This window comes from Panthera leo, chromosome C1, assembly GCF_018350215.1.
Source record: "Panthera leo isolate Ple1 chromosome C1, P.leo_Ple1_pat1.1, whole genome shotgun sequence".
Taxonomy (NCBI): Eukaryota; Metazoa; Chordata; class Mammalia; order Carnivora; family Felidae; genus Panthera; species Panthera leo.
Genome location: NC_056686.1, coordinates 184,265,074 through 184,282,098, shown reverse-complemented (window position 1 = coordinate 184,282,098; position 17,025 = coordinate 184,265,074). Strand labels below are relative to the sequence as shown.

General features: G+C 38.5%; 1 protein-coding gene across 4 annotated transcripts in view; it reads left to right on the top strand.

Moving 5' to 3' along the window:
• SATB2 (SATB homeobox 2) overlaps positions 1-17,025 on the top strand; it is a 218,708-nt gene that overhangs the window by 147,418 nt on the left and 54,265 nt on the right. For 3 of the 4 annotated variants that reach the window (XR_006205634.1, XM_042949625.1, XM_042949623.1), the window contains exon 10: positions 1,742-1,939. Coding sequence is in view for 3 of the 4 variants with exons in the window: in XM_042949625.1 (XP_042805559.1) it covers positions 1,742-1,939 (198 nt within the window). In the remaining variant the exon portion in view is untranslated. Of the gene's footprint in view, positions 1-1,741; positions 1,940-10,262; positions 10,341-17,025 lie in introns of those variants that run through there. The other variant, XM_042949624.1, reaches the window with a different exon arrangement.

The window sequence follows — 17,025 nt, the reverse complement described above, 5'->3', positions numbered from 1 at the left end:
AAATGATTGGTCTCTATGCTATAGCCTCCCCTGGGACATGTTAAACATACCTGTTTGAAACATTTGAAAGAGTTCGGTTGGAGACTCATATCTGTATAGAGACAGAGAAATAGGAGCTCAGTTTTCCACAGATGGTTTATTTTCCATTTCAAGAATTCTTTCCTTTGTACAAAGAAACCCTTGAGGAAACACTTTGGGACTAGGAGACTTTTTAAAAATATAGTTTATTTCCTGATAGGGATAAAAAATTTAATTGTCTTCAGTTTTCATACACGTTGCACCTTGAAAATCAGCATTTACCTGTCTCTCAATTGACTTGAAAGAAATCTATGGAAATACTTGGAAAAACATTTCCAAGCAAATGATTCGATATCTTGTTTTCATTCTTCCTAACCCTCTAACTCTCCCCAGCTCCCAGTTTATTGCAAGAAAAGATCAGGTCTGCGCAAATGTGGCCTCTCACTTGTAAAAACAAGGCAGTGTTGTGTTACAGATTAGTTTATAAATCCCCAGTGGCTTCACAGTTCAGTGCCTACAGCTGCTGCAGATGGGCCTGGGTTTTTGTCTCTTCGCGGTGCTGCAGCCGGCAGTTGAAGGAGAAAATGGAATGATCAGGTTATTAACATGGAGGCCGCGAGGAAGAGGCTGCACAATGAGAACAGCTGGTGTTGCTGTCTTGGCTGATGCAGCGGAGATAATCAAATCTTGCCTTTTTTTGGGTAAAGGCAGAAGACACAGTGGAGAGTTAGACAAACAACAGCTTACGATATTATATGGGGTTTTTATAATGCATGTCAGGAACTTTCATTGGCTTACAAGTTATGATATAGAATTTGTTGGGATTCGGGATTTAATTTTTACAAAGTCATTTGTGTTTCTTTATGCACCTTTTCAGAAAAATTCTTACTCTTTTGCAAGAGGCATGATGTGGGACAATTCTTGTTTTTAAAATTAGCGATGTAGCTTGGAAATGATGGGTTAGAAAGCTACTGGGTAAAATATTTTGACATGAGTCAGTGAGCGATGTTGACAGCATCCTCTGTATTATTTTCATATAATCCATCATTATTTGCATTACATTTTCTTTCTCGTGCAGTTTCAAGCGAGAGAACATCCGGATGCCAGAATTGGGAGCACATTTGCAGGTGTGACCCGACCAACTGCCTACCTTCCTGCAGGTGTGGCTGTGGCGGGACGGTGATGGTTAAGTGGGCCTAGGGCCCAAGGCATTCAGAGACTGAAAACACATATAACTTTTTCATTCTCGCTAAGGTTGTTGTTTTTATTTTGTGGAGTTATTGATAATTCTAAGACTATTTCCTTCCTAGAGAATTCGGTGCTATTTACACTTAAATGTTTCTCCTTCTTTAGAATTCACTATGTTGTCAATACATATTTGTTCATTTTCACATTTTTCTTAGAATGGAAAGTATCCAATTGGGCAGTCTTTAAAAATTGTAGCTGATCAACATGAAATGAATTTTTTTTTTTTTTGAGAATCAGATAACTGTAATTTTGCTTGAGTATCTTTTACAAAAAGGAACTGTAAATTAGTTGAAAATATATTCAGTAGGAAGGGGGATAAGATCATTAACAAGAATGAAGATTTTGGGGCATTGGTGTAACCACCTGTGTGGTCATTGGTTGGTTCTTCAGAGTTGTCAGACTGTGACCTCAGTCAGGCTATCCTCTGCTGCTCTGCACCCTACACATTAACTCAAGTGACCTTCTCTCCCTCTAGGGCTGGCTGTGTGAACTGCTCCGCTGGAAGGAGAACCCCAGCCCAGAGAACCGCACACTCTGGGAGAACCTGTGTACCATCCGTCGCTTCCTGAACCTTCCCCAGCATGAGAGGGATGTGATCTATGAGGAAGAGTCAAGGCATCACCACAGCGAGCGCATGCAGCACGTGGTCCAGCTTCCCCCTGAGCCAGTACAGGTCAGCACCCCTTTCTTCCCCCAACCTGAGCGAGGCTGTTGATGCCAGCAAATGTCAAGGGTCAAGGGACACACCATGCCACCTCCCATTGGAAGGTGTCTCCTGCCATGTCCCTGAAGATGGGGCGCCCTGTTCTCGCAGTGGGCACAGCGTGCATGTGTGTGCACATACACACGTGCACATGCTCATGTGGGGAAAAATGGGTGAGGAGTCGAATCCAGAGGCAGCTGCTTTCCTGGGTGTGTTTTATTTGTGGGATTGTGAAGCCAGAGCACATGTGGCAAATTCAGTCTCCCAATCAGGAAACAGAGTTCATAGTTTCTATCAGCTTGTTTATTTTTTTAAAGAAAAAAAATCTGAAGTAGCTAATAAATTAATCTGAAATCCCTCAAGGGATGGTTGATTAGGCTGAGGAAAAGAAATATATCCACCTGAGCTAGAAAATACCAGTGAACTCAACTGAACCTTTGAGAAATTATGATAGGTTCTTAGTATTTTATGCTGAGTCTTTGCTGTTTTTGGTTTCCTCTCTGTTAGCAATCTGTGTTCATTTGGGTTGCATGTTTTGTTTGGTTAGTATTTACTCTCTTTGAGAGAAATAATATTTCTTTCTGAAAGCAGTTGAGTTTAGCCACTGAGTCTTGCTGCAGTCTAGAATCAGTGACTTTTAGGAAGAAATATTAACTAGGTTAATATCCCAAGGTCTGACACCTTTGAGTTTGGCCACAAATTTTTGTAGGTTTCGAGGTTTGTCCTATTGTCCACTATCACAGTCTCAAACACCACCAAAGAGGACCCTGCAGGGTTTCTGTCTGAACCTCCTTTTGTGTAGCAAGAAGAAAGCAGGAATGCATGCATGTGTGTGTGGAATGGAAGAGAAAATGAGGAGAATGAAGGAAGCATGGAGTGTGTTTCTTGATCAAGATATCAAAGGAGAGGTGGTCAAGGACTTGGCAAAATGCTCTACCCTGAGGTCTCCTTGACTCCTTTCACCTCAATTCAGTCTCACATGCCTGGAGGAGAAGCCAGAAGTCAATGGGTCCATTATATCACTTCTCATCCCAATACTGACATCTCAGTCAGTGCTTTCATGCTGTCATTGGTCATTTTCCAAAGTCACAGAGTGAATTGCCCAAATGATTAGACTCATGAATTCGTACTAGAAGCACCTGGAAGCAGCCTCTTAACATGGTCACAGTGAACTCAGAGCAGGTGGGTGATAAGAATACACAGCTAAGTGATGAAGCCCGCTGTCCTGGTCTTAGACTTGGGCTGGGGGCAACTCATTCCCTGGAGGTAAGCCCCAGGGCTTACCCTTCAGGACCCACCTTCCCCTTTCCCTGTCCTGTCCTTTCCTGGCAGAGGCCTTGTCCAAGCACCAGGGTACCTTCCTATAGATAATTAGACAAATATCCTAAGTCACACAAAGCAGTGGTTTTTAGATTTTGAGATTTAGTAGAAATTAAAATTAAAGAGAAAGCCAATAAAAGTTCACCAACCTTGTCTTTTGAAAAATACATTCACTTGAAAAATTCAAGGGAAGCTCCAATTTATTATCCATATCATTTTATAAAGTAAACTTTTTAATGTCAACAAATTAATGAAAAGGGTAGCCTCAGAACAAAAAAAAATCTTACAAACTATATAAATTCAGCCATATGAAAAACTTCCTGTCACCCTTGTTTTTCTTGTTTTGATGTGAACTAGTCAAAACTTCTGTGTTGAAGCAACACAGGCCAAGGACTAGCTTCAGGGAACTACCAACTTTGGACTTTTCATTCAGGGTCCGTCTTAGTTCAGTCTAGGTGAAGTAGAAACAGAGCAGAAGTGAAAAACTGATTGATCGTAGACACTTATTGCATTCAGTTTTTATCGTAAGATAACAGTTGGAAATTTAGAGAAATTTGAGATAAAAATTCTAAAACCATTATAATTAAGGATCTCCCTTCATTTGGATGATGATTCCTATACACTTCTTTCTCCATTCTTTGTTCAGAAGTTCTCATCTCTATGAGGTCCCTATGCTTAGGTAGCTAAAAGGATATTCAGTATAATATTCTACCTGACCAATTTGAGTAAAGTAAATCTTAGAAGCAGACCATCAATTGATTTATGAGTTTTATTATCTTTTATGTTAGTATGTCAAAACTAGAGTGTGCTAACAATATTTAATGACTAGGAAAGAGTCAGCTTGTAATTTTCCTGTAATAGCACTTCGCGGCTATTAACATTAAGTTCTGATATCACTAAGAGAATTCACTTATTATATAAAAGGCTATTCCTATCATTCAGATCTTAGCTAAAGAGTTTACAAATAAGGTAATTTTCTCTGCATTGACTTTGTCTTGGCCATTGATCTTGATCCCATAACTACTATAAAACTCTTCAATACATTACTGTTTTGGTTTTGTTTTTTTGTTTTTTTGTGTGTGTTTTTTTTTTTTTTTTGACATCGTTCTAGTCTCTCAGTGACACTGCTTTGAAATCCTGCATTTGTTTGTCAGCAAAATACAAAACTTTGGATTAATTTTATATTACAGTCATGGTATAAAAAATGAAGAAAAATAAATGGAACTAACTGGCAGAACTCCCGAGATTGGAGAATACAGTTGGCACAGCTGCTGTGACTTAGGAGGGACTGTATTTTAAAAGATTTCAAACTACTAAAAAATGTTTATATTTATGAAAAAGCTAAGCCATTGGGCCCAGGGCTATGATTCATTTGTGCCTTTATATCAACTAAAATTTTAGGGAAATATAATTATTCACGTTTGGGGAATTTTAAAATGCATACATAGGGTAATACTAGTTTGGTGATGTTACACTTTGTCTAGGCAGAAAATGCACCATCACTAAACCGTTAAGTATAGGTGAAATCAGTGATTATGAAGAGCTCCTGATACTAAAATCATGCAGAAGTCTACTCCACTTGTGGTTATAGAAGGGTGCCATTTAAATTTCTTTATGAGTAGTTAGGGTATACCATTCCTTGATTTTTCTTAAATGGTAAAGATATGACCAATTGTGCATAATTACCCACCAGATTAGTCTGTTGAATTAGGGCCTCATTGATGTACTAGATAAAGGAAGGAGCTTCATATCAGCATTCAGTGGTTTCTGTGATGTGAGAAGTACCTTAGAATCTGAGCCTCTTTGCTCAAGGAAGTGAGGACATTTTTCTTGTCATTTGTTTGCAAATAGTTTACATATTGATAGTCCTATATTGCCTGCAGTTGTGTTTCTTTGTTTTAAGCCACAAAAGGTTTTAAAATTTTAAGCCTACACTTCCACATCAGGAGATTTGACATAAAATCCAGCTTTTGTGTAACAATGCAGAAAATTCAGATCTGACCCACTAGGCCACTTGGCTGGAGCTGATACTCTCTACGCAAGACACACAGTCACTCTCCTGCTGCAAGATCCCCCTTGCTCACACTGTGTATGTGCACACACATCGTGTCCACTTGATTCATTTAGACCTTGCTCCTGTCATGTCTGCCCCGGTAAGGCCACCTTGCCTCTGTGACTCCAGCTCTACACCCAAAGGTGCCAAACCAAAGCTGCACATGCCTTTGCCCATGGTTCTGATTTCTTCCATGGTAGCCATTATATGCCATTTATTTTTATAATTCTAATACCTAACAGAATCCTTTGCATGTTTACCAAGAGATGTGTGTTTGATGGAATTTTCCTTCAGAGATGAAGCTAGGTTATAGCTGAGATCAAGTTAGGCTTGGGGCCATTTAGGGGTGCTGTCAGCCCTAAGGCACTGTGGTCCTAGAGGAGTGAGGTTAGGAATCTATACCTCTCCAGGTGAGGTTCAGCTTTGATGTCATATGGGGTTACCTGTTTTCTTCATATTCTTTCCAGTATTCTAAGCCTCTTCAGAAACTCATTTAAATCTTTGCTGTGTAGGGGCACCTGGCTGGCTCAGTCTGTGGAGTATGTGACTCTTGATCTCAGGGTCGTGAGTTCGAGTCCCACACTGGGATTACTAGAGATTACTTAAAAAAAAAAAAAAAAAAAAGTCCCTGCTGTGTAAAAGGTGACTTTTCAAGCCCTGAACACATGTTGTAAACTAGATCTGTCCATCTTTATCATGACCCTCAGGAGGGGTAATATTGCCTTAGGGAGTGAAAATGGATTCTTGGGGAGCATAGACATCTTCACTTTACAATAGTTTGTGGCCCTCCCAAGGGACACAGTAAATAAAGAGATATTCAGCATATCCCTGAATATTCCATGAAGCAGGGGAGATGATTGGGGGGTTGGGGGAATGCCTAAGAAGTTTCCTTCAGTGGTTAATAATGAAAAAAAAAAAAAGGTTGTGAAATACTGATATACATAATGTTTTCGGTCCTTGTATAGATATGGTGAGAAGACCAATATAGGTGAGATGACATGGGAAAGTAAAACATTCCATGAAAAAGATGAAATAAATTCCACTTTTTCATTCTAAAAGGTCAGAGACAAAATTATTTCTTATGGTTATAGTGATTTTCCCCCTAGTGGTTATTATGACCTGAGGCCCTATAGTGAATGGATATCCTCAACTTAGAATCAAAAACTAGTTAGGTCAGGGTATTCTTTATTACCAACTCCATTTTACAGTTGGAAAGACTAGAGCGGAGACATTGAACCTTGCTCGCCAGCTGAATGAAAACACAGGCATTTTTGGCATCCAGTGTTTCCTCTGACCACACTCCCCCTTTAATGCAGAAAGAAGAAAGGACATTGCTCATGCTATGACTAGGTCACTGAGTGGGGTTGATTGGGGAACATTTGCCAAATTGTTCATGTCTGTGTAGTTTGTGCTTTATTGCTTTATTATATTTCCACCACAGTGTTTCCATGGCTTATTTTGTAAGTTCAGGAATTCTGAGCTTGCTGCTGTGTGGTTTCCTGACAAGGAATTGTTTTAAAATTCCATGCAATACACTGAGTAAGAATGTGAGACCTGGTGGGTGACAGCTGACACCAGTATTGTACCTCTGCTTGTCTGGATTGCCGCCCACTCAAGAGAATTCTCAGCATTTTCGAAGCCAACAATCCCTTGTCATTGGTATTAACCAGTGGTTCTCAACCAGCGGTGAATTTGCCCTTCATGGGATATTCGGCAGCATCTGGAGACATTTTCGGTTATTATAACTTGGAGATGCTGCTGGTATCTACTGGGTGGGGGCCAGGAATGCTGCCGTCTACCCTGCGACGCACAGAACAGCCCCCTAAAACAAAGACCTATCTGTGAACAGTGTCAGTAGTGCTGGGGTGGGGACACTCTGGAATAGACCACTCATTGCCTAACCATAAGATAAAACAGACAAACAGGCAAAACTATAAGTACCTATGAGGATGATTCTGTGTTTCCTGTATTAAATCCAGGAATAATAACAACAATGAGGATGATGATGGTGTCGGTGATGGTTCTGATTCTTCCTTGGCAGCAGTTAGCCTTTTTGGGTGTGAGGCTCTCAAAATGTGAGATTTGTATATGTCTTCTTTTAACCTTATGGAAAACCAAAGAGGAGGGTGGTTTTTGCCTACTCTCACATGTAAAAAACTGGAGCATAGAGAAGTTAAGTAACGTGCTCAAAGTGAGACCTTAATTCCACACTTGTCTGACTTGTATCTGTGTGCTGGAAGGAACTGCCAACACACAGCAACCAGCATCCCCTGAACACATATTGTTAGGTGTCTGGTATTAGGCAAAGCCGTTTATGTATACCATTTAATTTCTAAGCATTCTACTGAATAGATTTAGTTTTGTGAGCTTTCTTCTTTACGGGAAACTTAACACAGTGAAACCTATAACTCACTAGTGTGATGTCACAGAACTGACGTGACTGAAATTTGCAGTTTTCATCAGCTTTTTTGAGATAGATTTATTTAGAACATGACTCTCAATGCTAATGTGTAAGTGTACTTGAAATCTATCTTTAAGCTGTGTGAATTCAATCATGCCTTTCTACTCCGTCTGTATGGGCCATATCTTTGCTTCCGAAAGAACAACTTCTACAAAATAAGTAGGCTAATTAATTAACCAGTTAAGGATGTTTGCAAGTTCTCTAGCCAGGTTACTAGAATTTCTCCCCTCTTGGGTTCCTTACAAGCTGCAATTCAAGGGGTGCTAAGGGCGGCCCAGAGTTCTGAAGCCCTACTGTAGGCCTGAGGACAGATGAACATGAACGCTCCACCATTTTTAATGACATATTGCAGCAGTTGGTTCTAAGTAGGTCCTCCCTTGGGAGAACTTTTGGAGTTTCTTAACATCCATGAGGAGCCACACTAACTTTTTTCATATTAACATTATGTCATCCTGCATGTATTTATTCAACTTGAAGAGCATTTTTAAAAAGTTTTTATTCATTTATTTTGAGAGACAAAAAGAGAGAGAAGGCACAAGCAGGAGAGGAGCAGAGAGAAAGGGAGAAAGAAAATCCCAAGCAGGTCCCACACTGTCAGCACAGAGCCTGATGTGGGACTTGAACCCATGAACCATGAGATCATGACCTGAGCTGAAATCAAGAGTCAGATGCTTAATCAGCTGAGCCACCCAGGCGTCCCTCAACTTGAAGAGCATTCTGGCTTTTTACCATGTTCAAAGTTTTCAATTTGCCATTCAGGAATATAAAGAGATTTGGAGGTCATTTACAACCAATTTTTTTATTCTAGATAAAAGGACATTTCCATCTTGAGACCATTTCTTTCAAAATATAGTGGAAAGGTTTCTTTCAGCAATGATGTCAGAAAGTTGAAGAAGGTCATTAGAGTTGGTAGCTAAGCGAGTAGATTAGACATTACCTATGGCTTTGTTCTTTTCTAGAGATTTAAGTAAGTTCGTTGCCTGCTTTTTAAAAGTTTCTTAAAGTTTTGGTTTTGTGTGGTGTGTGTGTGTGTGTGTGTGTGTGTGTGTGTGTGTGTGTGTGTCAAGACAGAAATTCCGGCTTAATTTTTGGAGATATATTAAGGGAAATTGACAGTGATAGAACCTGAAAATTCAGATGTATGGGCTATGAATGTAGTTAGGTTTCTCTACACCTGGAACTGGGAATTCAGCACTCATGGAAATTCATGGGCTCATCCTCTCCTTTGCTATCCTTTATATAACACACCTCTTCCCCATGTCAGATTCCTTCTGTTGTCAAGCTTTTCTTTCCCATCGTTATCTGATTTATCACTTATATTTTTATCTATTTTATAACTTCTATTTGCTACTCACAGTTTCTCTGAATTATCATTCTGCCTCCTCAGAACTTGACCTGCCCATCCATGACCTCTGCTCTACCTCCTGAGTTTTTTCTATTTATCAAATCCAGCTTTTTTTTTGCCCACTCTATATTTACTACCACTTTAAAATTTCATAACAAGAGAAATTGACGGGTCCACCTTACCCTCATGAAGGCAAACTGTCTTGACATTTCATTTCCAAATAGTAATACCAGTGCTTAATTTAGAAGGCACTGCGTTTTCAAGGAGGAACTCTGCTTGGGAAAATATTAGAATAAAGTCAAAAGAATGGGAAGTAGAAAGCTAACTGGCTATAGACCATCTGTACATGACCTGTGAATGGGTTGCCCTTGGGCCAGGAAGTTAGAGCCTTTTAGTAGATCACGGCTCCTATGACCCTGCATTTATCAGAGTAGATGGTTGTAGTAATGATTAACAAGTCTCATATGAAATTCTGATATCAAGGGAGATTTATATGACTTTTTAAATGTGAAATGCTATAGACATATAAGCAGTAGGAAACAAATGCCTAAGATTTATTTTAAGTTCTGTGTATACCAAAGTATTATGCCTTTTTATTTTATTGCAGTTTGTCTTACATTTATCATGTGCTTCCTTCCATGCGTTCAGGCACTGTGCTATAGATACTCATAGAAATTAAACGTAGAATTTTATAGTAATCTGGGTCTTCCTGTTTATGTCTTTAAAGTGGGTTCAACAATTTACTAGGCTTATGATTTTAATAATTGGAGTTAGCTTACTGCTTCTCATTCTTTGTGGGGTTGTTCTAGTGTTTTTGCCAAGCAGAGCTCTCCCTATGAGTGGCTGAACCTTAATAACACACCGCCTTCCAAATTAAATGTCCAGGGTTAGTTACTGGTTTGAAGTGAATTGTCAAACAGCTGGGTTCCCCTTCTTCCAGTCTTTTCCTGCCCTGTGGGAACATAGAGAACCTTGGTCTCTGTAGTAGCTTGCTCTTCTATGATTGCTATGTTTCTTTAAATACTAGCCTAATTTTGATATTTTGCATTTTTCAGAGGCAGCACAGTCCCTTCAGCTCATGCTGTTGGTTATTGATACAGCCCTTATTTTTTAGATGCTGAAACTGAAGAGAAGGCACTTTGCCTAACACTGCTCGATAGGTAAAGGGAAGAAAAAGGATCGACCGTGTCATTTCCATTGGTACAATAGCTCCTTGTTGATACAAGTGTCTGCAGTGCTCACACTCAGAAACCACTAAAAGCACTAATGTAAATGATCTCTGTGTCTGTTTTTTTCAAGTTTTGGGACAGCAGGATTCTCTTTGTACACATTGTCATAGTCTTTTTCTTCTGCTGATATTAAATGAAATGAGGTATAATATAAAACCTTTAGCACCTTGGCCAATACTTGATGTTCTTATAGGAAAATAAGACTAAAGATAATACTTTTGAACATAAAGCTTAGTTGTCTTTTTAAAAATATTGCTGTGGCATTTGTTAGGAGATATTCTTGCTATTCTACTAGCCAACTCATTGTGACTATTTTTTCCTCCCTCCTTTCTTCCCTCCTACCCTCCTTCTTTTCTTTTCAATAATCTGAAACGCTTTTTTTCTTTCTTTCTTTCTTTTTTTTTTTTTTTTTTTTAATCTGAAAGAACATGGGGCAGTGGCTAATTTTGTGAAGGGACAGACTGGTTAAATATGAGCAATGTGGAGCAGACTGAGAAAGAAGGAGACAAAATAAATAGCCTAAGGTAGTGTATTGGAACACATCCTCCCTTCTCCTCCACCCGCAAAAAACAATAAACTTAAGCTAACATTAAGGCACTTGTGGATATCGATATGTCATTGTTCTAATCAAGGGCCTCATTACACTTGATCTGTGAGAAGGAAAATACATTCCTTTATACTTCTGTAGATATCTAGCTAAGTCTGGCTTTTGGTAAAGATGATTAAAATTGTTTGATAAAACTGTTTTCAGGCCTCAAGTTATAGATATAATTGAAAAGTCTGGCTATTTTTATTCTCACATTTTTACTTATTTATTTAACAAGTATTTGTATAGCTCCTTCAGCATGCTAGGTATTAATTCTAGGCACCACGTGTACAACAGTGAATAAAACATATAAAATTTCACACAACATTGAGCAGTTTTCTCCTTCACTCAGAGTTGCATTTTTTTTAAACAGATTTTGTTTTCCCTCTGGCTACTTTAACTTAATTTAGAATTAAGACTATGATTTAATGGGATCCATAGGTTCTGTTTCTTTCTCTGGTGTTGACTTTGGGTACCATCTCTTCAACTTTTCCAGTTGTTTCCAGAATGTACTGGATAACATCTTTAAAACATGTTTAGCTTCTCAGAGATGATATTACCGTAAAAAAAATGGCTTTTTGAAAGTATCAAAGCAGATTTTCTGAATCTATTCTCTAGAGTCTGAAGTGATTTACATAGTTCCAGAAAGAATTATATATGTAGATTAGTGATTGAGTGGCATTTTACAATGTGGTTTTGGTGGAAAACGAATGGATAATACGATGACCACTCCTCCTTAATTTCTCCTCGACCACACAGACACACACTTCTTTTTTTGCCCTGGTCATGTTCATTGTCTCTGCCTAGGGCGACTTCTCCAAGTAACTACCCTATTGGCAGTGGGGTGTGGGCTAATTCATTGTTAGTACTTGAACCGAGTCCTTCAACTGAACCGCTCACTGGGCATGTGTTGATAAAGCTGTGGTCTGCGGAGTGTCAAGTGTCTCTTAATAACGAGCTAATGTGGCATAAAACACATACAGTTTTAGGAGCCTGCTTCACATTTTCTCCTTAAATTTTCTACCAGAGTGTTTCTCATTCATACGTAATTGTTGGTTTGAGAGGTATTCATCATCTTTACAGAGGAAACAGGTATGCACATGTGCAGAGAAGGGCTTCCCCGTGTGGATGAAATTCTCCTTATTTGGTCAGAGCAGACGTGCTCATTTCACATACTCTGATTTGGGCCTAATCACTCAAACAAGTTCATAAATCTGGAAGGCAGTTGCAGCTGAAGCAGGGTATGAGGGTGGCCAGGAAAGCCCGGTCCCAGTGGCCTTTTTGAGACTAAGAGGCTTCATGCTGGGAAGCTGATGGAACTGACAAACTTGACCCACAGATACACTAATACAGCCATTTTTGTAAGTTTTTGGGCTGCCTGATTCAAAAATATTTCAGTAGAAAGTAAAATATCCAAATGAAAGTTAGATTTCTTTTAACCTCCTTTTCTTTCTTTTGAAACATAAGCGATATAAATTGTCAAGGAGCTTATCCGAGTTGATCGAAACCATGGCTCTGCCAGAAGCTTGAGGAGAGGGGGCCCTGGACCGACAGAAGAGCTGGATGTGGATTCCAGGGCCACCACTGGAATTGGAGCACTCTGGTCTTGCAGAGACCACTTAAGTTTTCTGCAAACAGCAACGATCCCAAATCTTTAGGATTGAGATTTACATGAGAAGGGGATTGCATGGAAGGCACCTGAGAAATAATAATGGTATCTTAGCATTATTAGTATGAATAATACTACTCAGAGAGAGAATTCTACTCAGAAGAGTAGTGAATAAGGGTATAATTCTGCTCAGAAGATTTCAGAGTTGAACCAAGGATGATGTCAGCATATGATTCTGTAACTAGCAAGACACGAGAGCATGCGTTGCCTCCGTTGTGTACACATTGTACACTTGTTTTGGGGCAGACTGAGAAACTCCGAGCTGTCTGGTTTCACCTGATCTTTCTACATTTCCAAACTCTTTTAAAAAAGTCATTATAAGTTACTTGAAAGTAAGTGAGACCTTTTCTTCTCAGGTCTGAATACAATCCCTTTAGGGATTAAAAAATGCAATTGGAGGGGCGCCTGGGTCGGTTAAGCATCTGACTTCGGCTCAGGTCATGATCTCACGGTCTGTGAGTTCAAGCCCCGCGTCGGGCTCTGTGCTGACAGCTCAGAGCCTGGAGCCTGTTTCAGATTCTGTGTCTCCCTCTCTCTCTGCCCCTCCCCTGTTCACGTTCTGTCTCTCTCTGTCTCAAAAATAAATAAACGTTAAAAAAAAAATTTTTTTTTAAATGCAATTGGATATTACAAATGTAGATTGGTACTTTTTTTTTTTTTTAAGCTTAAAAAAGCAAAAAGACCACTCTGCTTCTGCATAATCTCTGGGAGTTCTGCTGTCCTTCTTATCTTGCAACATGTTAGGATCCACAGAGTTGTGAAGATGCCATGCAGTGATGATGTTTGAGTTTCTTTGGTCTAGTATTAAGTAAGCATCTGCCACATCAGCAGCTCTGTACTGGCCTCCAATGGACTCAAACAAGGGGAAATAAATTTTATCTGATCTTGAGTTGCTTAAAGACCAGCAGGGAAATGAATATAGACTTTTGCAGAGCAGGCTAGGTAATGATATGTTGAGCAGAGATGCAAAATTCTCTAAGATCTTAGCATACTTTTTAGTGGGTCCTTCATACTGAAAATACTAATGGGTAGTTTTCATGTAAGTGACTCAATTCCTACCATCACTAACTGGAATTCTACCTCTTTCCCTCCCACATATGCAAGTAAACAAGGGTGAAAGTATATATGATTAGTGTCATTGTAGAAGGAATATAGAATCAACTCTAATTTACCAAAAACAAAAGACAAAAAGTAAAATGCTTATAAATTTTGCTCTTGATGGTACCAAATTATTTGAAGTGCAGGTCACAACAAATGCATAAGTGATGGCCCCATGATTGAAAATCATAGGGTTAAGAATTTGATGATAAACACAACCATTTGATTTTAATTTTGAAAAATCATGATGTCTTGCTTATTACATAATGGTAGAAACAAACAAATTCTTTATTTGAAAGCAGGGCCTTCTGGTTATAATTTTTTAAAACACATTTAAAATAGATGATTGGGATTTGCTTAAATCTGAGTGTAGTATGGCATTAAAGTAAAAAGTTCTCAAAAACTTAAAATATTTCTGTTTGTGTTTGTTACCTGCCAAGACTTCCTATTCACTGTCTCAGGAACTAGAGCATCTTGTAAAGAATAAAAACTACTTTCTATCTCTGTTTTCAATGAACTGTTTTGATAAAATGGGTAAAAAGATACTGTAAAGCAAAGGGCCCTGCAAGTGGCATAGACTCTAGTCACTGGGACTGGGCATGTGACCTTGGATGATTGGTTTTATCCCTTAGTTTTCTTCTACTTTTTTGTAAACTGTTATAACATGGATTAGGGGATCCCAAAGACTCTTTCTATCTGAAACACTCATTATATGAGTTGGTTTATTTATTTCTGATTCCCATTTGAGTATTTTAATGAAAATGTAGAAAACAAAAAATAAAACCATATCACTCCTGGGAGGATCAAATGCGTTTTGGAAAAACAAAGTAGCAACAAAATAACAGATGATGGACACCTTATATCTGCTCAGAGAGATCCAGTTGGTTTTCTTATGATTCATAGTTATAGCAATTGCAAGAGAAAGCCAGCCACTGAGTTTTAAACTATTGTAACCAAACCTACCTACCGTGGCTTCTCAGCTGTTTCTATTTAGTGTGGAAATCTAATGTGGCTGAAAACTACTGCTGATTTTTATTAAGTTGAAGTCTGGAACTTCCCCTTGTAATGATAGAAAAGCACACTTTCAATTAAAGGAAAACTGCCAAAGTTCTGAAATTCATTTATTTTATTATTACTCAGTTTAACCCTAGAAATGGGAGATCAAGCAAACTGGATAGATTTGACAGTTCTGAGGTCATAAGTTCAATTTCCTCACAAGTTGTTTCTAGATCTAATTCACTGCAAACCATATAACCCTTCACCTTTTGATATGGAGTCTCTTATTGAATTGTGTGTCACATCAGGATCATCCTAATCACTTTGGGGCTAGGAAACTGACAGGTAAGTAAGGCCAGGCAAAGGAGCTCCAGTGAGCAAGTCTGGGAGGCAGAAAAGGGACAGGTATCACTTTCTATAGCAGACTCAGAGTGTGCTGGAGTAGGCTTGAATTGGCTAGCAGTGCTGATTGTTGAATTTTCAGGAATTTTCAAATTTTGTCTCACCTTTAGTAGAATGGAGCTGGCCATGGTGGGATTATTCACACTATGAGAACAGGCGAATGATCCAACCGGGGCTTTTTTCTCTGGAGAGCCCATTGTTACACATTTACTAGCACAACACTGAAGAGACTCCAATTAACTTTTTTTTTTTTTTTTTTTTAAAGCCCTGTGGATATCCATGTATTTATTTTTCATAAAGACATACCAAAAAAGCATTGTATGAAAGAAAGGTATTTCCAGAACTGAATGGCTGATTGATAGTATACAGCTCACTTGATCACCCAGATATAAAAAATAGTTTGTTTAGACAGTCGTTGTTTCTACTCTTTCCCCTTCAACAGAGTTAATTTCTTAGATGTGATAAACTGAACGCTTTACTTCAAAATGGGAAGTTAGTTATGTTTTAAAAGGTACTCTAAAATTATGGAGCTGAAATCCATGATGTGAGTTCCTAAAGAAATACATATGGATATGGAAAGATCTTCTTACTTCTATTGTGATCTAAATGAGCAGAATGTGCTAAAGTGAGCATATAGTATATAAGTACAATATCTACATGCAAATAATTTTTTGAATATAGTTTTTCTCATTTCAGTGTTTGGACAGTTTGTGTCAACAGTATACTCAAAGTGTGGGAAAAGAAGAGTAGAAAGGAGTTATGGTGGACAAATGTCAAATAGTTCCATGTAAGTCATGATTTAAGGGATATACTCTTGAGAGAAATCCTTATTTGAGTTTATGCATCATGTAAACAAAAGCCTCCCAGAGAGGTAAAGCTAAACTAGTTAAGCAGTGTGTGTAGTTAATACAGTCATGTACTTAGTAATGAAAGGAGAGAAGCAAATTGACGAATTCTTTGGCTTGTAAAACACATCTGGATCAAATGCATCGGTATGTTCTATCAGTTGATGATTCTTTAATATATCTTCATATTAGAACTACTGATGTACCAGGGAAGAAGAAGTTTTCTTGTCATTTTATTTAGAAGAAATCAACCAATTTATTTGGAGCTCCTAGAACAGACGTATTAGAGACAGCAGGCTGTACTTTGATGGTCCCTACATACTTGCGTATATGAAGCAGAATTGTACAATACACTATGTGAACATGTCCTGTCATCTGTGTTCTGTGTTGCCATTATTCACATATAGAATGTGTATGTAATCAGTTCCTATTTTATGTCGTATTCATCTGCATTTGCAGCATTTCAAAGACTAGTCTGAAACATCTTGGCACAGATGGGAAATGCAGAGTTGCTTTATAAGTTCCAGAACTACAAAGACACAGATCTAACATGTGATATTAATAAATAGCTTGGATGGGGGGGGGATTAAAAATTAGATTATTTATTTAGAAAGTTGAAAGTCTTCATTTGTGATCATTACTCTGTTCTTGAAAGGAAATAGGTGCTGGGTTTTGTGTTTTGTTTTTTTTCTCCCATCCTCACGTTTCCCTTCTCCCCCTTCCTCATGTTTTGAATTAAAATCTAAAGACAGACTGAAAGAGTGTATATATAACTGCAAGAAGGATGTGGTAAATCATGGCAGTGGTTTGTGATCTCACAGACATGGTGGTGTCAGGAACTAAAGACCAAAGGCGAATCCTCAGCTTCCAATGGATTTACTAGAAATCCCTTACCCTTGTAGCATATCATGGATAATAGCATATCATGGATAATTACATTTTTACAAACGGTAGAGAAAATCATTTTGACACACACATAGTATTTTCCAGCCAGACCAGCTTTTCAATCTTTTACAGCTTTCATGCATTAAGGCTCGTATTTTCTTTGTTTA